Raw genomic sequence first — 22,105 nt, 5'->3', positions numbered from 1 at the left:
CCTTTCCAGTTACACTTAAATTTGTCCACTTCCATTCTAAGAGACGCAGTCAATCTTTCCATATTATAAATGTTCAACATTACATCCATCCATTCATCAACAGTCGGCACCAGATCCTGGCGCCATCTCTTGGTTATTGCCTTTTTTCCAGCCAACACCATAATCCTCAGTCATTTACCATCTTGTTTATTTTTTCAAATTCAAAGTTTTATGTTTATGTATTATTTGCAATATTTTGTTAAAGTACAGGAGACGCAATTATGTTAGCACTTAACGGTGTCTTTGTTGATTCTCTTAAGTTCACAGTGTGAGATTTATATACAATTGAAGTACCAATAAGACAACTTCCACAATCCAAGGCCTAGAATATATAGTTATCTCCCATGTGAAATAATACAAATCTACCAAGACTTTAATTTATTTAAGTGTTTTCAGATTTAGCTTTACAATCCTATGATAACAAACACCCCATATTATAAAACAACGTCAGCTTTTTATTGAAGTTGTAAAACTTTGGGAAACTTTAGTTTTTTGTTTTTGTTAGTTTGAGTGTATTTTCACCCGTTTTCAAAGGTTTAGTGCAGAACGAATGTTTGAATGTTTTTTTTTAACCTGTACATAAGAAGAAACGCAGTGCTGGTGGGAATTGTCGTGTGTGTGTGTGTGTGTGTGTGTGTGCTCAGGGTCGGAGTGGCCTGGCGGGCTCACAGACGGGCCGGAGTTTCCCCCGGAGGAGCTTTGCAAGGCCCAGCTGGATGGACGACGACACCGTGGACTCTGCTGACGCATCCGAGTCGCTGTTCTTCAGTAAGGTCAGCAGATACTCTCTCTCTCCACTTTCCAAGCAACGATCGTCTCCATTCTGTTGAAAGGTTTCACTTTCCTGCTTTCAGCCCCTTCATTCAACCACCTCGTCACTTTATTCCATTTGAACTTATCATCTCTCATTCACTGCCACCCAAGTGTCGTTTATTTCTTTTTAGCTCTCCTCTATGACCTCGTCACCTAAACATTGGATATAACATCGATATCTCGGTGCTCATGAATTCCCTCTCCTGGACTTTGTGCAGGTTGATGCTCACGATGAGTTTTACTCCATGGCTGACGATGTCTTTGAATCCCCCCCTGTATCAGCCTGCGTTGGTCAGAGTGACACCCCCGACCTCAAGTTCCCCAGCCTGTAAGTACATTTCTCTTGTGGGCAAAGAAAAACAAAATCCTTCATTGGAGTAATGTGATTATTCATGAGTGCATGAATGAATAACAAATGAAAGCAAAGCAGATATGTAGAAGTTTGCCAAAGTGAAACACAGAGATTCTAATTCCATTTTTGCTTGTCTTCAGTTCATTTACCGTATTTTCTGCCCTATAAGGCACACCTACATTGATTGACATAATTTACAACTTCATTCATATATAAGGCGCACCGCTCTATAAGGCGCATGGAATAGACCAGTGGTCAGCAACCTTTATAGCTCAAAGCCATTAGGTTACTTTTTCCACTGATTCTAACACCCAGAGAGGTGCACGCACTTTATTTTGATAGTCCTACAAGCAGCCTATGCCAGGAGGACACTACACACAAAACCTTCTTCACTGCTGGTTGACAACTTACAACTACCGGTAATAATAATAATAATGATGAACTAAGCAACAAAAACACAACACAATTATTACCGACACCACAAACCAAATATAACCCCCAATAATTGCATTTAAAACACCACAAACAGCTGCAATGAATTATGGGAGTTTCTATCGGCTGCACTGAGGAGCTCAGGTTGAATTTGTGTTGTTGGAGGTTATTGTGGGTTGTTGTTGGGCTTGGTGTTGTGTTGATTGTGTTTATGTGTTTTTGTTCCCCAGTTTAGGGAGTAATTATTTCATCTAGTTTATTTTGGTTTGTTAGAATGTTGGTGTGCAACCATGAGTGATGAAGGTGTTGTGTGGAGTGTCGTCCACTCTGAAGATCCGGTTGCGAAGTTAGAGTTGTCAAAATAAAAGCTTCTAGTTGTTCAGCTGTCAAATAGCAGTCTGGAGTAGAACAATTGTCCATATATAAGGCGCACCGGGTTATAAGGCGCACTGGCAGCTTTTGAGAAATTTTGAGGTATTTAGGTGCCTTATAGGGCGGAAAATACGGTAAATTATTTGCCCACTTTCTTGCGTACACATTAGGTATACCTTCCCAGTTTGAGCCCAGAAACAACTTCATTCATTCCTAGCTGGTGGTGTAGATTCTCAAAGATTTAGATTTTTGCACATTCATTGGCTGAACATCCAGGATGCTCTATGATTATTATATCATACTTAATGGATGTTTCAGAATCAGCAGTTGACGCTGCCGCCAAGTGTCCTGGCCTCATGCTGACTTTCCCCCGTCTTTCACCTCTCCCTCCTCCAGCAAGGACATCTCCAGGACCCCCAGGACCCCCAGGACCCCCATCACAGTGCTGGACAAGAGCCAGCACCGCCGTGGCGGGCGCATCGCGTCCCAAGTGAAGCACTTTGCTTTTGACAGGCACAAGCGTCAGTACGGGATGGGCGTTGTTGGGAAGTGGCTGAACAGGAACTATCGACGCAGCCTCAGCAGCAACGTCCAGAAGCAGCTGGACGACTTCCACAGCCACAGGTTTGACACATGGCCATGACGTAAGAAACAGAACTTGCAGCGACGCTAGCAGGATAACATAAAACCTTGTAGTTGATCCAGTGTGTATGTAAGAGTTTTCAGTTTGATTTAATTGAATTCATCTCTTTCTGCTTCATTACAAAGTCAGACCAGGACTGGAAGTATGTGGTCTTGCCTGTCGTACTGATTAATCTTTGTTTTATGGCCGTATGTGTGTTTTTAGGCCCTACTTTACCTACTGGATTACATTTGTTCACATAGTGATCACATTGCTGGCCTGCTGCACGTACGGCTTTGCCCCTGTTGGGTTTGCACAACATTCAAAGACTGAACTGGTGAGTGACGCTTTCAAAAAATCTCTCCTCCTAAAGTGGTCTGATACTTTCATCATCATCGGAAAACTTTTTTTAAAATTGGCTTATTGCATTAATTACAGTTTGTATCTAGAATGTTATATTTTTTAATCCACTCACACATAAAGCACAATGTCATTTATTTGTCTGCTCATCTTCACATAGTTTAAAATTGTTGAGTTGTTTCTCATGAGCCATCGTCAGAAGCACTTTTTAACTGTGTGGCTCTGCTGCCCTCTGCAGGTGTTGAAGAACAAAGGCATCTATGAGAGCGTGAAATATACCCAGCAGGAGAACTTCTGGATCGGGCCCAGATCTGTGAGTCTCTCCCCGTTTCCACTGTGGAACTGAACTGATGCTCACATTAGATTGTTTGTCTTGACACCACAATCCAAACGTCTCCATGGGATGAGCTGCTGACTGAGCTCATTAATGGGTTTGTGTGTCATTGGTTACGTTTTATTATCTACCTTGATGCAGGGCCACAACCTCAGATCTTCCTCGATTTGTAATTCCGTGCATTTCCTTCCACTTGCCGTTGTTTTCACCAAAGAGCAGCTTGTTTTTACAACCACTGTTCATCACGGCTTCCAAGTTACATTCCTGAACTTGTCAAGCCGATTCCTGCATTCAAGAGGTTTCATTTTTTTTTTTTTTTTTAATTGTACCGTATTTTCCGCACTATAAGGCACACCTACATTGATTGACATGATTTACAACTTTGTTCATATATAAGGCGCACCGCATTATAAGGCGCATGCAATAGACCAGTGATCAGCAACTTTATAGCTCAAAGCCATTAAGTTACATTTTCCACTGATTCTAACACCCAGAGAGGTGCATGCACTTTATTTTGATAGTTCTTCCTGCAGCCTATGCCAGGAGGACACTACACACAAAACCTTCTTCACTGCTGGTTGACAACTTACAACTACCGGTAATAAACTAAACTACATGAACTAAGCAACAAAAACACAACACAACACAATTATTACCGACACCACAAACCAAATATAACCCCCAATAATTGCATTTAAAACACCACAAACAGCTGCAATGAATTATGGGAGTTTCTATCGGCTGCACTGAGGAGCTCAGGATGCAAGGCATGATGGGAATTCATGTTTTGTGTTGTTGGAGGTTATTGTGGGTTGTTGTTGGGCTTGGTGTTGATTGTGTTTATGTGTTTTTGTTCCCCAGTTTAGGGAGTAATTATTTCATCTAGTTTATTTTGGTTTGTTAGAATGTTGGTGTTCAACCATGAGTGATGAAGGTGTTGTGTGGAGTGTCGTCCGCTCTGAAGATCCAGTTGCGAAGTTAGAGTTGTCAAAATAAAAGCTTCTGGTTGTTCAGCTGTCAAATAGCAGTCTGGAGTAGAACAATTCTTCCATATATAAGGCGCACCGGGTTATAAGGCGCACTGGCAGCTTTTGAGAAAATTTGAGGTATTTAGGTGCCTTATAGGGCGGAAAATACGGTAGGTTGAAATCACATTTCTGTATTTTGTAAAATGAAATTGGGCACCTTGATCAGGCTGTACTAATGATACGTACCACAAATGCATTCCCCTTCTTTAATGTTACACTGTGTGTGGGTCTCATTGTTTCTCATGACGTTTCCCTTCGCTTCTTCAGGACGATCTGATCCACCTGGGGGCAAAGTTCTCACCCTGCATCCGGCGGGATGAGCAGATCGTCGGTCTGATCCAAAGAGCCAAAGACCTCGAAAGGGAGTCGGGCTGCTGCGTCCAGAACGACAACTCTGGATGTGTGCAGACGCTCAACTTTGACTGCTCCGTGCGTGAACCATCCTCCAGCATTTTGTATTAATGAACAACATGTGACGAAAACGCTCAGTGCCTTCATATCACCGGCTGCTATGTAACAATAGAATGAGCTTTCAAACAGACACAGATTTCTATCTATTTTTTATTCCCATAAATATAAAAAACAGGAACTATATCTACTCACAGCATTAAAACTATTGTATTTAGATTAGTGAATACATGCTATGCATCACAACATTCTTTGCCCTCCAGGAAACCCTCGCCACCTTCATGAAATGGAACAATGAGCTGGTGATTAACGTGACGAGGTCTTCTGGTTCCGTCTGCCACCAGGACCCCAGGTGAGGGTCGAACACCGCCTCAGCAAAACAAGAGCATGTCAAACAAACATTCCGCGGCGAGTGCGACTACGTTCAAACAAAGCTCTGTTGGTCTCGGTCTGAACAGAGTGTGTGAGGAGCCCGCCTCCGCAAACCTGCATGTCTGGCCGGACGACATCACCCAGTGGCCGGTGAGGGTCGGGCTCGGCTCTGCTCAGCCACATTCCACACGTCTCCTTCTAGGTTTCTGTGTCCGTCAAGGGAAAACGTCGTCTCTCTTTCTTTCCCCAGCTGTGCACGTTCCCCAAAAAGTGGAATCACACAGGCTACAGACACATGGACTGTAACATCAAGGGGCGCCCGTGCTGCATCGGGACAAAGGGCAGGTGTGAGACACGTTCCCAATCATCTGGGCCTTTGTTCGGTGTTTTTTTTGTGGGGGAAAAAAATTCACTGCTTTCTGCTCGTCCCTTCTGCAGGTGTGAGATCACCACCAGAGAGTACTGTGTTTTCATGCACGGCTACTTCCACGAGGAAGCCACAGTCTGCTCACAGGTAGCGTGCGCGCCGCCGTTACACACCGGAGCGTCCTCGTTGTCGTTCCTGTGTCACTCACCGCTCTGGTCCTACGCAGGTCCACTGTCTGGACGACGTGTGTGGCTTGCTGCCCTTCCTCAACCCCGACATTCCCGACCAGTTCTACCGTCTCTGGCTCTCGCTCTTCCTCCATGCTGGGTACGACCTGCAGCTTCCAGCTCCGTCCACACATACAGTGCAGGGTTTTTGTTGCTGCTCCTGCACGATTGGAAACACGGCTGTTTCAGGCTTTACATACACTGTAATTTTGTTCATTTTTTTTTGGCACAGTTGAAGCATCTTATAATACTTCTCCTGCTTATCGGTGACGCAGCCTTTGCGCAGCAGCGACGCTAAAATGCACATTTTGCATATGTTGTGAGAAAGATTAGAGAGTTTACAAAGCCTATAGGCCGTTATTAGTGTCTGGCTTCTTTATGTCAGCAGTTTGAGCCTTCACACAGAATTAAACATATCGAAATGAAGCCTCGGTGCTCGTGAGCGGTTAACTCACATGAGTACTTAACTACTTAGAAATAATACCGAGCACAAAGGAAATGCTGAAGTTTGAACACAAGCAGGCAAACAGGAGCTTTGTTTATCTCTTTCTCTGCGTCCAAACCAGCGCAATTCTATTATGTTTGATGAGGATAAAGATGTTTACAATCGTGATCATTGTTGCAAAGAGGGGTGACCTCCAGGCTTGTGTGTGTGTGTGTGTGTGTGTGTGTGCAGGCTGCTGCACTGCGTGGTGTCGGTGGTGTTCCAGATGACCATCCTCAGAGACCTGGAGAAGCTGGCAGGCTGGGTCCGCATCTCCATCATCTACGTCCTCAGTGGCATCACCGGGAACCTTGCCTCAGCGCTCTTCCTGCCCTACAGAGCCGAGGTGAGCTTCACGGCTTCCACTTCATCACATCCTTTTCTCTTTTGAAGCAACTGGTTCTGGTAGCAGATGTATTTTTAGGAACGTGACATCGGCAGGGAGAATGAGTTGGCTGCAGTCCTCTACTTCTGCTTGCTTATGTGTGACGTGCACTTGTTTGTTTGTGTTGTTTGATGAATGTAAACTGTTTGTGTCATAAACATGCACAGTAATAGCCTTTAAATACACCAAACCAAGACACCTTATTTCCAGTCATTGTAGCAATATTGAAAACTGTGACCAAAACTTGTTGTGTCTCGTAGTTTAACTCAATTTGCAAACAAACAGTGTTTAACTGTATGTTAATATATTCTATGATTTTTCTACGACATCTCCATGCACATCCATGTGAGACACATACGCCTGTAGCAACACATACACAATTAAACACTTAATATTATGATGTTTAGACGTTTATACTACAAATTTGTTTTCATGAATTCGGTCAAGATTGTCAAAAGAAGCATTTGACCCCGTGTTACTTACACACTCCAGCTTTGATGCACATTCACTTCCAGACTGAGATATCCTCACCGCTGCTCAAAGCCAGGCTTCACAGTGACATCATACAAACCTCTACTCCATCGATGTATTTGACAATACTTCCCAACTGACAAACCGCCGTGGTTTATTCTGTGTATTGCAAAGTAAACACTTGATTACTCCAGTTTTAGCTGTGCTTTTGCTCCAAATGACCCTGAAATGTCAAGACGCCGTCCACCTTTTCACTTTAACTCCAGTTCTTCACCTGCTGTTCCTGCTCCCAGGCTGAGCTCAGCTCAGCTTAGCTCATTTACTGGAGGAGAGTTTCTCCTGCTGGAGCTTAGCAGAGCCGACCTGAGTGTCTCAGCACGGGGAAGAAAACAAACAAACACTCCTGTTGCAACAACTACAATTAATGAGCTTAAGTCACCAACACAAATCAACATGTCAGGACATTTTATTCTTGTGGCACAAATAACACAAATGAATGATTACATTATCTCTTTGCTCTTTGATGCTTGATGCTACAGCACACCTGCATTATTAATCCACTCCGCTGGGCTGATGGAAATCTGAAGCAATCCTCTTGGCCGCTAAGATTAAGTGTGACAGAGAAAGTGGCTGCTGACTCAGCGGAAGCTATAGTCTGTCTGAGGTCCTGTATGTACGTTCTGAAAAAGGCTTTGATCAGGTTAATGCTCTTATTTGTTTGTATCTTCCTTTTTAGAAATAACCCACATGAGACATGTGTTTATGTCGAGAACAAATTGGAGGGAAATCCAGGATGAACATTTGACAAATGAACCATAATTTCTAAAACCTGAAAAATCAGCAGCGCTCCTGCAGTGTCACTCTTCTCATGTACAACTTTGCCTGTTTTGTATGTCATGTTTAATGTCGCAGGGAATGATTGTGCATGTGGGGGGGAAAAAGTCCAGTCTGGATTACCTACTTGTTTACTGGCAGGTCTGTTTTCCTCCGGGGTGTCCCCGTGTAGCCCACTCCCCCCCGTTGAGAGATTAGCTTAATGCCATTGTGTGGTTCTGACAAAGGCCTTGGTGGACGGGATTACAGTCTGTGACAACAACACACTTGTCTGTTGATGCCTCTGGTGTGCTGGTGCTGAGCAGGTTCATCCTGAATCATGAAACGCTTCCTCTGTCACGTCGTACGCAATCAAACTGCACATGTAAAGCAATCACTTTGACCTTCATTCACCTTTTTCTCTCCCTTAATGTCACTGATGACAGCCGTCCATTCTAATTAGCAGCAGCTACCCTACGAGTGCAGAGCAGGGAATCCATGTCAAATCTGCTCTGATCTGTCTCTTGATGTCACCGAGACGCCAAGAGACGCCAAGAGACGCCGAGCTTAATTGCGTCCGTCTGCTTGGAAAGTGGTGGCGTGACGTGGGAGCCAGAAATCCCACCATGCCACTCTCCTCGTCAGCGACCAGCTCACAGGCCTTCACACACCAGGAATAACCAGAGGAAGCACATGCAAGGCACAACACGGAGCGGTCAATCCACTTAAAGAGGTGCTTTAAGTAGATTATCCTTTAACTGTTAAGTGAAGGAGCCCCTGCGGCTCCAGCACAAACTGCTTAACCAACTGTGGCTGGGGTGGTGAGAACTCTCTCCACTGAAGTACAAAACTCAGCTGCAGGTTCAGGCAAGTGGAGTTGGAACTATTCAAGTGACTTTCTTTATTTAAAATAGCAAATGTGACTACTTGAGTGGCGCTCAATCCAATTCTAGCTGCTTTCCACTGCTGGAATCGGATTGTACCAGCAAGCCGTCCTTGGTTTTACCTGCATCCAGTCATGGAAGATTCTAAGGGGATGAGATGGAGGGAATAAATACTTGTGCAGTTGAATTCTGCATGTTGACAATATAGAGTCTCAAATCCGTCGGTGCTCTCACATTTCATAGTGAGATGTTGGGATACTTGGAATCGTAAGAAGAGATTATATGCGCGTCACTTGCCAGGAAGTATTAGACGGAGAAAGACAGTTAGTCTGTCTGGGAAGGCAGTGACAGGAACCATGTGACCAGAGAGAACCACGGTGTGGTACATACCAGCCTGCCACCCGGGGAAACCTCTTCATGTAGTCAGAGTGAACAAGTATGGCAGCTTCACCTGCACATCTAGTGTGAATGGCGTTGGTCAGTATGATTAAAACGATTGTTAGTGAAGTACCTGGGCCTCGGAGGTGAACTGGAGAAGTTCAGACTCACTGATGTAACGCAGTGTTTTTCAACCTTGTTGAGCCAAGGCACACTTTTTTTCTTTGGAAGAATCTGGAGGCACACCACCACCACCCGAAAATGTTAAAATGTGAAACTCTGTAGCCTCTATTAACAATATAAAGTCTTTCTCATCAAAGTTTTATCAACGGGAATCAAATAAATACAGAAAAAAAAGTATTTCCCAATGTGTTTTTTTAATAGTGACTCCCTCAGTGTGAAACCTGGACCTGATGGATGAAGAGCTGAGATCCTGGTTCACATTCTTCCTTTTCAAAAACTTCTCCATCACTGTCACTGACACAGTACTTTGATACAAGATGGTAGCAGGAGGTGGAGATGAACCACACTGACGTCTGTCACTTTCCATTTCACTGGCAAAGTTCTGTGCTGCCATCTAGTGGTGAAGAGTATTTATACATGATGTTTTTATAGAAAAAAATGTGAAATTGGATAATTTCCCACGGCTCACCTGACTAGATCTCGCGGAAACACCAGTGTGCCGTGACACAGTGGTTGAAAAACACTGGTGTAATGATTAGCGCTCTGACCTCATAGCCACAATATCCCCGGTCCCAGTCTTAGTTGGTCTTGACAGCCTTTCGTTACGGAACTTTTATGTTTTTCCCCCGGTGAATATGTGGGTTTTCTCAGGCTATGTTTACACGTACCCAGGTATCTGAGAAAACTCTGATGTTTCTCTGTTTGCCTGCATTTACATATAAACGCAACTAGGACTCACCATAAACGATGATTCCTGTAAACTCCGGCCACGGTGGAGACCCTGGCTTCATGCTTCTCGTTACGCTGCCCCCTACAGGTGTGGCTGCTCAGAGCAGCGCTGGACCAGCTGTACATGTGGGTCTGGGTCAATGAAATGTTTTTGTAAAGGTCGTGGGGAAATATCTGTTTTAGTAAAAAAACCCGGGTACATGTAAACCTGGCCTCGCTGTACTCCGGGTTCTTCCCACTGGCCATGTATTTGCATTTGCGGTTATTTGGTGACTCTTAAGTTGCCATCTGACGATGAAATCCGAGTTTCTGACGGTTTTTCTCGCCAATTATTGACCGATCTTTTTCCATGGGTTAGTGTTCCATCTAACCCAGGGCTTTCATCTTTTTATCTATTTATTTTAAATCAGATGAAAGGAAATCACTTTTATGTTTCCCCACACAAAGTTTCACTTCATCAAGACGTCAAAGACAAAGCAAACATCAACATGCTTGCTACGTTGACTTTGGCTGCTCGACGTTTGACCCGCTGGCGTCCTGCGGCGGGCGAGCGTGGCTCATGTGAGGCGCGTGTGGGCGGAGTGCGTGTGGCGTGTGGCTGGAGTGCCACGCGCTCTTTCTGTTTGTGGGTGTTTAACGTCTTCACAGATTAGCCATCTGCCTCCGACCGGGACAAGCGTCCAAACTCAGCCTTGACGTCACTCTAATCTGCTCACATCTACTGCCTGACCCCGACGCCATTCCTTCGTTCCCCTTCAGCAGGAGACACACCGTTTTCATATTTGATCTACACCTTCACTGCAAGCACAGAGTTTACCAAGTGACCTCAATTAATCAAGATGTCTCTGAGTTTATTTGTAATTCACACAATAAAATGGGCACAGAAATGGAGTAAAATTAACCATTAACTACTTAGATCTCATTGAAAAGAGCGTTTTAATAATTGTTACTTACTAATAAGTACTACATTGGCAGCTCCTGGTGATCAAGATACTCTGTTGAAATATTTGTGTGTATCTGTTGTAAACTAATCCTCCCGTCTTACCGTCACTGCCATGTGTCAGTGAGAAAATCACATTTTTAGGGAATTATCCTAAAAACGTATTATTTGTAAACGGCTCATATTAATCATCTTACATTTGTAACTGCCAACAATGTAAGAACCTACAAATCAAACTTTGTTTTCGGCTCCATCATGATCACTGAGAGGGTAAATGATCCCGCAAGACGTTGAGGACGAGACGAGACGGAGGAAAATGATGGACAAACCATCAGAGTACAAGACATGAATGAAATCGACTGTTCTGTTTGGATTATCTGGAGAAAACCTCCAGGCTGAACATGAATTATTCCTACATTTAAGACCTGAATCAGCCGTGCCGAGCCGTGCACGTCACGGATGACACACGTTAGAAAACAGCCGAATAGACACGAGAACACCTTTTGGAGAAAATCAATACTGGACATGAAATAACCACTTAACCCAGGAAGCGTGTTCCAGTTTGAGCCTGATGCTGCGACCTGCATGTGAGCAGAGACTCAGACCCCAGTAAGCAGGATGTGTGCTTTTTACTTCCACCCCGCCTGACGAGCTCATCAAGCACGTGTCCATGGAGGCTTTTTGCACGTTGAACGTACAGTTTCTTGTGTCTCCTTGGTTTTTTTTTTTGTTCCCGTTCCTCACGGCGTGGTTTTGTCCAGGTGGGTCCCGCCGGCTCTCAGTTCGGCCTCCTCGCCTGCCTCTTCGTGGAGCTGTTCCAGGGCTGGCAGGTGCTGGAGAAGCCGTGGAAGGCCTTCCTCAAGCTGCTGGGCATCGTCTTCTTCCTCTTCCTGTGCGGCCTCCTGCCCTGGATCGACAACATCGCCCACATCTTCGGCTTCATCAGCGGCCTGCTGCTCTCCTTCGCCTTCCTGCCCTACGTCACCTTCGGGACGTTCGACAAGTACCGGAAGCGCATCCTCATCTTCGTGTCCATGCTGGCCTACGTCGGCCTCTTCTCCTCCCTCATCGTCTGGTTTTACATTTACCCCATCAACTGGCACTGGCTGGAGCACCTCACCTGTCTGCCCTTCACCAGCAAGTTCTGCGAGAAGTACGACATTGACCACGACATCGACCACGTGGTGCACTAGCCTCCCGCAGTCCACCAATCAGCCATGTTCCCTTTAGCCCTGACGGACAAGCAGCAGGGAGGAAACACAGGCTTGAGACTTGTGGGATTCCTCCTCACACACATTTTCTCCACCCCCGGACTCCACACTACAACAGCTGCCAGTCACTTCTCCTCCTCGTGGTTTGTTGTGCAGGATTCCCCGTCTTCGTCTGTCAGTGTTGATGTTCTCGAGAGCAGACGTGTCAAACTTCTGGTCCAGATTTGATCCTGAGTTCAGCCCGACGGTAACAAAACGCCGCGTTTCCCCTTTAAACACTGACCTTTTCAACTCTTTCCATTTGTTTCAGTCCGTAGAAGTAGGAGATGGAACTTGTTTCTAAATGATGATTTTCATGATCTCTCCCAGTTCAAATTGCATTGAAATTCCCACCAGTCACGGACTGACTAGTTCTTTCTCTGAGATTTGTTGCGTCCAAAAATACAACAAATGATCCAACTCTGCACTTAATTTAGCAAATTCTGCTGAAAGATGTGAAATCTTCTCTTCAGTTTAGACAAAGTCAAAGTCAAATGTTGGGCGCTCGCCTTCCATGCTGCACTTAATTCAAGTTTTCTTTGTATGTTCCGCGGGTGGAAAGTAGTAAATGAGGCCCGGCCGGCTCCTCTGACACCCCTGCTGTAGAGCCAAACACGTGCATGAGTACTCACTGTGTGGCTGAACCCGTAAAGGGAAATGTGGCGTGAAATAAGGCAAAGCGTCTCTCTAACCACTTGTTGCCTTAATCAAACTATGCCGTTTTACCAAGATGTCTGCTTTTCCCCACGGCTCTCCGTCCACCTCCATGTTCCTGACCAAATTGTACCAAAGCAACTTTTTTTTTTTCCCCCTGCTGCTTTTATTTTCTCACCACCGTCTCACCGGCACTTGGCCGTGCAGCCTCCTGCACTGACTAGGTTCCAACCCGCCTCAGCCTCTTCGGACCGATCAGTCGCCACAGCCGTGCCTAAAGGAGGAGCAGCTTTACCAAAACCTTGGTTTTTCTTTGTTGGGATAAAGAAGGTTTTGTGTCATTTTATTGTGAAAGCAGACGGTGGAGCGATGCGTTTCAGCGTGGGACTTTGAGATGGGTCTTTTAAAGGACTGGTGGTTGGAAGCTCCGTCCTCTGCAGCTGGTTTTAGAAACACTGTCCGGTCGTTGAGCTCCCCGACTGCTCGTGTCGATGTGTGAATGTGTTCCTGACAATGTGACCACTGTAACAATCCTCGCGCTTTTTACTGTTTCCTTTGTTTAATGCTCATGATTTGGGGTTAGTTTGTTTTGGGGGGGGGGGGGACGCCTTCGACAATCAAGAGTCACATTTGTTTCAGTTTTGATCACGTCTGTATTGAAGCAGCTGCCCCGGTGCTTCGCGGTACTTTGGAAACATGAAGACTGAATGACCGATCGCTATGGGGGTTTTTTTCTTTTGTGTGTGTGTATTTTAGGAAAACCTCTTTACTGTGCCTTTTGATATGGCTGCATGTGAGTATTTGAGCTGAACCACAACGATCCCCGTCCACCAACATTTCTCTAGGAAGCCGTCACACTGCAGCGTTTGCATCGGGACCAAATGATTTCACCCTTTTTACTGTTTAATAAAGAAGGGAAAGTTTGAAATAAAGTTGAAACCGTGGTCAGAGTGCCCTTTCATTTCACCTGCGTTGTGTCGTGTTTGTGAGTCTGTTGCTTGTATCCTGTTTCCTTGTTCACTGCTTTTTCTCTCATGTTCTCCCATTAGGCCTTCCTGTGCAATTTGCATGCTCTTCCAACAATATGCATCTCTCCATCCATCCCTCCCTCTATCCCTCCATCCAGCCGACTTCCCGGTCTAAGTGTCACATCACAGGACAAACAGGGACACATTGGTAACGCCAGCATTTCCAGGATTGCTGAAAACCTCCCAAGAGTGAGTGTGGGCGTGTTCATGCAAATCAGACAACACAGACACAAGCCAGTTAGAAAATAAAACCTTTATAATTTGGACCAAACATACAAAAAACCCCAAAAAATAACAAACTTTGTCTTGATTCAAGAACGTAGGAGGCAAAGGTGGTGACCATCTCTGAGCGGATCTATCAAGGACACACGGTTTGAACTGGATGTTCCAATAAACCAACTAAAAGAATGACAAGTTGTGAGAACATTGAACTAAACATCTGGAGTCACACGTCCTGCTGGTGTGTTTACAAACAAACAAAACAGTGCAAAACACGGAAAAGGCATCTGATCCCTCTTCTGTAAGATCAATAAATGTCCAGCATTTATCCAAATTAAACATAATTAAAACTTTCTTACGAAAAAAAAACCCAGACAAACACTTTGTTTTCTTCAGTGTTTACATTCGTTGCTCCGGTGACGTTATTGAAGAGCCCAGATCTGCAGTGTCTCTTCCAGCCCGCTGGGCGACTTTCCCTCTTGGTGACGATCGCCGATCGCACAACAAAACCGCTTTCCCGCCGCCACGAGGTCCATCCCGCTCCTCAGCACCCGCTGTTGCGGCGCATGAAGGCGTGGCCCCGGACCGTGTGCAGCATCTCGATGAAGGTCAGCGGCCCCACCGTCACCTGGCTGGGGCCCCGCACCTTGAAGCCCGACTTCTGGTAGAAGGGCACCAGGAAGTCCTCGCACATGAGCAGAGCGCGGCGGACGTAGGGCAGGCAGCGCAGGTACTGCAGGTAGCGCCACATGAGGATGGAGCCTTTGCCCTGCTGGCGGAAGGTGCGGTGGACGGCCAGGACGTGGATGTGCACCGTGGTGCCGTGCGGCTTGTGCAGGGTCATGGCGTCCTGCAGGGCAAAGAAGCAGCGGAGGCGTGAGGAAAGAAGGTTCAGAACTCAAGTCTGGACGTCTTTCTGCGTTCGCTTTCCTAAGATTCAACTTCCTCTGGCTGGTTTGTTTTGTCACTAAGTTGTTCTCTGCTCAACATTCTCATGTTGTGAATTGTTTAGAATTTATCCCGTTTTAATGCCGTTGTTGACTATTGCTTCAATATCTTTTATTGCAGTTATTATTTAGTGATGTCAATTTTTTTGTGTGGATTAGTTGCACCCTGGCTGCGCTTTAATTAAAGACATTTCAAGAATTTACACAAAATGCTTGAGTAAAAAAAGAGTTTCAGTTTCTGAATGTAACTATTAAAAAAAAAGAATTGTGAGCATTTTGAGTGCCAAACATCTCAAAATAGTGACAAATCAGGAAACGTGTGAAAGGAATGAATGCAGCTCCAGGGAATCGGTCTGTAAAACTCATCTAAAGTCGTAATTCAAAATCGACACTGCTTTTCAACTGAAGGAACAAAGCTGGAAACTTAAAATGGCAAAATCAATACAAGCACATTCATATGGGAGTAAAGTGCCGTAATATTGCCAAGTTGCTTCTATATTCTTTTTTAAAGTTAAATTTGTAATAAAAAGAAATTGAATTCTTTCCAATGAAAAAGCTGGTCGAATTACTCTCAATAATTTTAATTAGTAGTTTGTTTGTTTGTTTCTCGGGATTTGACTAAAAAAAAAAAAAAAAGAAAATCTTTCAGCCCCACTCTGCTCCTATGGTTGAACTCATGTTTATTATCGTGCTGCAGTTTTCCTTCATTCTGAACAAATGTAACTGGTTCATTCTATAATAAACATGTAAATATGCATAAATGAGTGATTTGTGTTAAAATAATGAGCTAGAGAGATAAAGGTTGGATGGATGACGTTTTACTTTTGATTTTATACATGTGGTATATTTGTTGTTAAGAGAATCAATGAAAGTTGTGACGTTCTGCTTTTTCATTTATCATTGGGGCGCGTGTCAAAACAAAACATTTAAATAGAGGTGCATTGTAAAAAATACAATATAATTGAAATCAGTTTTTTGGTAAACGTGAAAATGAAAATAGAAACGCTTCAACTGTTTTTTCCCGCTCTTATTTAAAATCACACAAAAAGGGGCAATGTTCTGTTTCTATGACTTATACAAGCTACAACTTTAAGGAATACAATGAAAAGTGTTAGAAGTGCGCTATACACGTGGAAGTTTTACAGTTTGATTTCATTTGCAGGTGGAAGTTTGTTGAAATCTGTCGTCCTGACCTGCAGACCCCAAACACGCACCAACCGCATTCTCTCTCAATCTATATTTCCTAAACGATTTCCAGGGGATATCGTTTCTCTCCTGACTCCTACAAAGTCGTATTATCCCGTGATTTCCCGACACCGGCCTGCTGACCCTGACTCCCGCCTGTCGCTGTATTTCTGGTGGGATTTTTAACACGATCTCTGACATTTATCGCCACTGAATTTCCGGATAAATGCGCTCTGGAATCTGTCCGGTAATCTGTTGTTCCACCGCCCGGTGGTAAATGTGACGCGGTCCAGGTGTGTCCCCGGTCTTACCGCGTTAAGCCGCTCCTGGTCCCACAGTGAGCCGATGATGAAGGCCACCAGCCGGCCCTCCTCGAACCAGCCGAGGGACAGCTCGGGACACAGGGTGAGGAAGTGACGCACCTCGTCCAGGTAGAGGGGACACTCACCGGACACCGAGATGAAGGCTGCGGGGGCAATTAGGAGGAGACGCAGCTCAATACAAGTGATGATATATGTCTTAAAAAAAAAAAAAAACTGAAATACAATTGGTCTTTCTGCGTGCGTAAAGGCGCAGAAACGATCTGTAATCGTTCACGTCGACGCGTAAAAAGTACACCAATCATACATTTAAGAACAAAATAATTAGATGGAAATATTTGTTTACCTTCTCTTTCGATCTCGAACACGCTGATGGCGTCCTCCGGGCTGAGGGAGCGGAACTCGCTGGCGGGCAGCGTGTGTCTGCGGCCCCGCGGCCCCGGGGAGCGCATGTGGAGCGGCTTCGTGAACTGCGGCGCGGCGCTCATCACCGACATGCTTCAACGTCTCTTGTCGGAAAAAAAAAAACCCACGACGCGGTTATAGAAGTCAGGCAAGCGGGTGGCTCACTGCGTCTCTCCTCCGGCGGACCCCCGTCGGGACGGCCTGGCCTGTGCGTAAAACAAAGGTGCGTGAGAGCGCAGCGCTGGAGACTGAGCCGGGACCCGGACGCCGCCCGGTATTTATACCCGCGCGCTTGTTGATAATCCGCGAGGGCGGTGGATGGTCAAACCCTCCACTTCCCTCAGTGAGTTGAACAGTAGACATTTCACCCGGGGTCGGGGAGGGGAGGGAGGGAAGGGAGGGGAGGGAGGGGAGAGGAGGGGCTCCATGTGTGGAGAATTACCGGTCTCGTGCACCCCAGCAGCAGGTTTGGATCGTAGAGATCATACGTTGGCGCCTCAGTGTGAAGAGCGAGTTATTAAAGCAGTGAGGAACAGCAGAGGCTGTTGAGAAAGAAAGGAGCCGTTCTGACTGCAGCGTGTCGGGGCCAATTCAAGCACGCGCTGCCGGACTGGGCCATCCTGAGAACTCCTTCTCTTATTTCATTTTCATATACTTTCATTCATATATGTTTAGATTTTCTTCGGCTACTTTTGTGTGATAAGAAGAAGACATGTTTACACCCTGGATCTTGGCCAAACCAGATTAAAAGATAATGTTTGGTTGTTTTTAAATAAATAAAAGATCGGTGTTCTATTCTTATCTTGTTTTTTTGTTTATATCAGTTGTTTTGGCCGCCGTCTCTTGACCTTACACAAACCAGCCAGACCTTCAGCACTGGGAGAAACATTGTCATATCATCCCATCATCTGTGATTCTGACCCACCAATGTGATGTGAAATATTGTAGAGACCGCTGAGGAGTGAGGGGGAGCAGCGCAAAGGATCATGGGAAGTGCTCCTCATAACTGTGTTTACGTGTTGCCTTGGTTACCTGGTATTGTTCCATGTCTGAGTTGTTCTGTTAGTGTCCAGTTATTGTCCAGTGATCAAGTGTGCATTCTAGTTGTCTTGTCTGTAAACAGTTCTTGTGCTTGATGTCTGAGTCATTTGAGTCATTTGATTCAGTTGCGCACTATTTCCACCCGCTCCAGGACCTGGAGGCTGAACTGTGACATGAACCACGGGGGAGAATCATGTATTCATCGTAAAATGCTGAAACACTTGTGAGGAAAATAAACAATAAGTAAACACTCGTTTTTAGTGATCCTGGTCTCCTTATTCTAGATTATGTGTGTTGTTTCTGAGGTTTAGTTGAATCAGAAAATAAATTAGATAAATGATTAAACTGAATAAATACCTGGCATCCAGAATGGCAGATATACAGTATATATTAATGCATACATATGTTTTTATAGTTTTTTTTCTTCCAACATTCTGATTTTCTTTTTTTACTAGTATCAATAAATAATGTTGTGTTCATAGGGAAGAATTAATTACAGGGGGCAATATTAAATGTAACACAATACACGCTACAGTCATATTTTAACAGTGTTTATTGTGTATTTATTCATGTATTATTCATGTATTTATCTCTACAAGCTTTGTGAAACAAAGAATGTGTTTTTTTTTCTCCGCCGTCACTCAGAAACCTTCTGAGTGGAGCGCCGCTGCAGATTTTCAGGTGAGGGAGGGGCGGAGCCTCACCGCTCACCAGGTGAACGACACAGTGGAAGTGCTGCTGACCGATTCAGTGAACGAGTCTTTCGAGTTTCAAAGTGACTCGGGCTGCGAGCTGAACGACGGAAACGAGGTGACTCAGTGATTCGTGCTGAACTTCACCGACAAGCTGACTGGAGCTGCTGAAAGCCTCATGTGAATGTAAGGAGCCGGAAGCTGCTGTGCTTAGCAGCTAGCGTTAGCGGCTCGGCGACTCGCTGCTTTTAGCAGCTCTTTTAGAATTACAGCTGCTTTTCTCTGGAGTTAGACGAGCTGCAGAACAGTGACACTTATATTTTCCTCTCTGCGGCTGGAGGCTGTAGCAAGAATGACTCAGTGAACGAGTTAATGAAGTGAAAACTCGTGAATCACCGTTCAGTAAAGTGACTCACGGGTTTTGAACGATTCGTTCAAATTCGATCACCACTAATCACCTGAGTCACCTTACCTTTAAGGTGGTTTCCATTACCGGTCCGTTGTCCCTTCAAGCAGAGTTTCTCCACGCTTTATATTCCAGATCTCGTAAGAGGATTCAGGCCGATTCACACTCCATAAGAACAAGAAGAAAGTTGGGCAGTGCGGGGTTCTGCCCAACAAAATGACGTCACTTCCTTCGTCCAGCTCCTTCTGGCTGAATTAGTTCCAGCAGTGCCGGCCGTCCTGCTGGACTGTGTCGGAGCTGCACTGCTGAAACTTCAGCACTGCTGTGTGCTGCTCATGGTTCCAGCTCTCTAATCACTATCAGTCATATCTTAATCCTATCTAGCTTGTACTCTGGCGACTGTGTGAGCTCCGCAGCTCATTCACATGTCTCAATAATGTTGTTCGTCCGTCGACTCGACCAGGACCATGTATTGATCCTGGGGCCGGGACTCTGTCCCTGTGGACACGGAGATGAGTGATCAGGCCAATCCAGGCTCTGAAGGGAATAATGTCTGAATAAAGGCCCTGCACACTCCTTTTTTGAAGCCACAAGAACAAGAAGAAATTTGGCAGTGATGTCAGCAAGCTGCCAAAATTAATGCTTTTTCTGCAGGACTGTTCATACTCTGAGGAGAAGCTGTCAACTTGCCGGCCACGCCCCCTCACGACAGACCACGCCCCCTCACGACAGCCCACGCCCCCTCATATCAGGCCAAATGTCTGTGAATCAACACTTTAAAGGTCTCATATCATGCAAAATTGACTTTCTAATGGTCTTCCTACAGTAATATGCGTCCCCATACCTGGAAATGACACTCCAGAAGTGAAGAAAGTCTGTCGTCTGGTTCTCTGGCTTGTTTAATTGTTTCCAAAGTGTGTGTTCCAATGAGGGAACCGGAAAGTAAACCATTGGTGTCATCAGCAGTAGCGTGTAATGGTGTTTTGTACAACCTCTTCAGAGGTTAAACCCTCTGAAGAGGATGTTGAGAAATCAAGGTGGTGTTCATCACCACCTTGATTTCTCAACTTGATTTTTCAGGATGAAAAAAGGAACTTCGCTGATACTTCTCGCTTGCATAAAAGGATTAATATCAAATTGGTAGTAACAGAATCACGGGGGAAGCTTCAACCCGGGGAGTCAGCCTGACAAATGCTTTCTCCCTGAGTAAAGGCTCATCCGTGCCTATATACACTCCTTAGGCACTACAAACATGGCATGTAATGTAATGTTCAAGTGTAATGTTAAGGGTACATGTTCCTAGGGGGAACAATTTGAGTGTGGCACTCACCGGGTCTAGAGCAGGCTGCAGTAGTGGCACAATGTTTAATAAACTTAACCCTGAGAAACTATACCCGTCCATTCTGTCTAGTCTAAGGCTGAGTAAAAGACAACAGAATAAAACATGGTGGCAGCGGTCCTGTAAAATTGCTGAGGTGAAGAGTTTTGCCCCAAGGAAAAAGTACCGCTATCTTGTTAGCTGTTAGCCTAGCCCGGGAGTGCGAGCGAGTGCCTGCCTCGTCCGGCATCCTCCTTCATTGTCCACGTTTTGCGAGTTTGAATGTACTCAGAATGTCTGGATCTCACAACTGACCCCAATAGTAGTTGATCCCCATTCTTGTCCTTAGATGAGAGGAAAAGAAAACAACATCTAGTATCTTTGCAAAATGGTGGGTGTCAATGCAAAGTCAAAACATCAACAAATTACTATTATTGTTGTCATTACTTTAACCACATCAGCTCTTTCGGACGTGTATTGTCCAACGTCAAAAGTCCCATTACTGTTTTCTACACTAGTCTTTTCCCATAAGATTGGCTTCTGAGTTCTATTTACCACTTCCTCATATCTAAAAGTTGTCACATTCTGTGTCATTGTCAATTCTCTAAAGTCAACAAAAGAGTCGTCATTGTGGCCGTCGCAGTCACTATTGTAAAATTCCTTCCCGTCGAAGTTGTTGGTAGATTTGCAGCTTGGACTGTCGTGGTCAAAGCAGTAGTCGGAGTTGTCATTGCTAAAGTTGTAATAGGTGATGTTGTAGCTAAAGTAGTGGTAGTAGTAGTGGTTGGAGTTGTAGTAACAGGTGTAGTGGGTGAAGTTGTAGTTGTTGAGGTGGCTTGTGTCATGAGCTCCATAGAGGATGTAGGAACTCCTGCTGAGCTAGAATCCTTTACCATAAGTGTGACCATACAACCATTGCAACTTGGAACCCGATGATTTCTAAGCGGTACAAATCTAAGCTCTTACTCCAAGTAAATACACATGTATTTTCCCTGATCTTCCCATGTAACATTATGCACAACCAGCGTACAATCATCCTCTACTGTAATCCGCCGCAAGTCATTCTGTCAAAGATATTTGCTCTGTTCTTGGGGCCTATAGTCCCCTCCAGGACCGGCCAAAATAACCTTTCCACTGTGGCTATTCATGCACCGAAAAGGGTTACTGCCGCCAATATTCCACTTGTCACACTTACAAGGGAGATAAGCTACTTCCCTTAATGTAACATTAATCACTATTGTTGAAGGAATTATCGTCACTGTCATCGTTTGAGCCGCTGCTGTCGTCAGGTGTGACACTTTTTCTGTCATCATTTTCATCGTCAATCCTCCAGCTCTTTAACAGCATGGATCCCAGTGTCCTCTCCTTTATTTATAAAGTCTCACGTCACTGTATTAACACTAAATCCTGTATTCAGGCCCTTACTCTCAAACTGTGGGTCATAAAAAGAACATGTATAATCACCCTGACCTTCCTGCTGGGGCCTATAGATGGAGAAAGTACAATGTCCTTCAACCGGTACTCGTCTCTTGTCATTCACAAACAGACATTTCTGTGATAAATCTGGCAGCTCAATGGGATTACCCTAATTATCTACCCACTGGGCTCTAAGCCTCCCATTACCACTATTCTCTCCAGTACATTGAC

The 22,105-nt window shown here is 45.0% G+C and overlaps 2 protein-coding genes across 5 annotated transcripts in view; one reads left to right on the top strand and one right to left on the bottom strand.

Annotated features, from left to right (window-relative positions):
• Positions 1-13,783, top strand: part of LOC308128591 (inactive rhomboid protein 2-like) — a 40,287-nt gene extending 26,504 nt beyond the window's left edge. For all 4 annotated transcript variants that reach the window (XM_080494209.1, XM_080494210.1, XM_080494208.1 and 1 more), the window contains exons 6-18: positions 684-812; positions 1,071-1,180; positions 2,405-2,632; positions 2,856-2,967; positions 3,229-3,303; positions 4,620-4,781; positions 5,024-5,112; positions 5,219-5,282; positions 5,383-5,477; positions 5,571-5,646; positions 5,726-5,826; positions 6,403-6,556; positions 11,755-13,783. In XM_080494209.1, the coding sequence (XP_080350335.1) occupies positions 684-812; positions 1,071-1,180; positions 2,405-2,632; positions 2,856-2,967; positions 3,229-3,303; positions 4,620-4,781; positions 5,024-5,112; positions 5,219-5,282; positions 5,383-5,477; positions 5,571-5,646; positions 5,726-5,826; positions 6,403-6,556; positions 11,755-12,186 (1,827 nt within the window). In that variant the 3' untranslated portion in view covers positions 12,187-13,783. The remainder of the gene's footprint in view (positions 1-683; positions 813-1,070; positions 1,181-2,404; positions 2,633-2,855; positions 2,968-3,228; positions 3,304-4,619; positions 4,782-5,023; positions 5,113-5,218; positions 5,283-5,382; positions 5,478-5,570; positions 5,647-5,725; positions 5,827-6,402; positions 6,557-11,754) is intronic.
• Positions 13,784-14,688: 905 nt separating this feature from the next.
• On the bottom strand, positions 14,689-17,093 carry aanat1 (arylalkylamine N-acetyltransferase 1; the record flags this gene model as incomplete). Its single annotated transcript, XM_080494235.1, has 3 exons — positions 14,689-14,994; positions 16,588-16,742; positions 16,943-17,093. 3 exons carry the CDS (start codon positions 17,091-17,093, stop codon positions 14,689-14,691), a joined length of 612 nt encoding a protein of 203 aa, XP_080350361.1.
• Between the last annotated feature and the right edge of the window lie 5,012 nt (positions 17,094-22,105).

This window comes from Blennius ocellaris, assembly GCF_963422515.1.
Source record: "Blennius ocellaris genome assembly, chromosome: 3".
Classification (NCBI taxonomy): domain Eukaryota; kingdom Metazoa; phylum Chordata; class Actinopteri; order Blenniiformes; family Blenniidae; genus Blennius; species Blennius ocellaris.
This window is presented reverse-complemented; position numbering and strand designations above follow the sequence as displayed.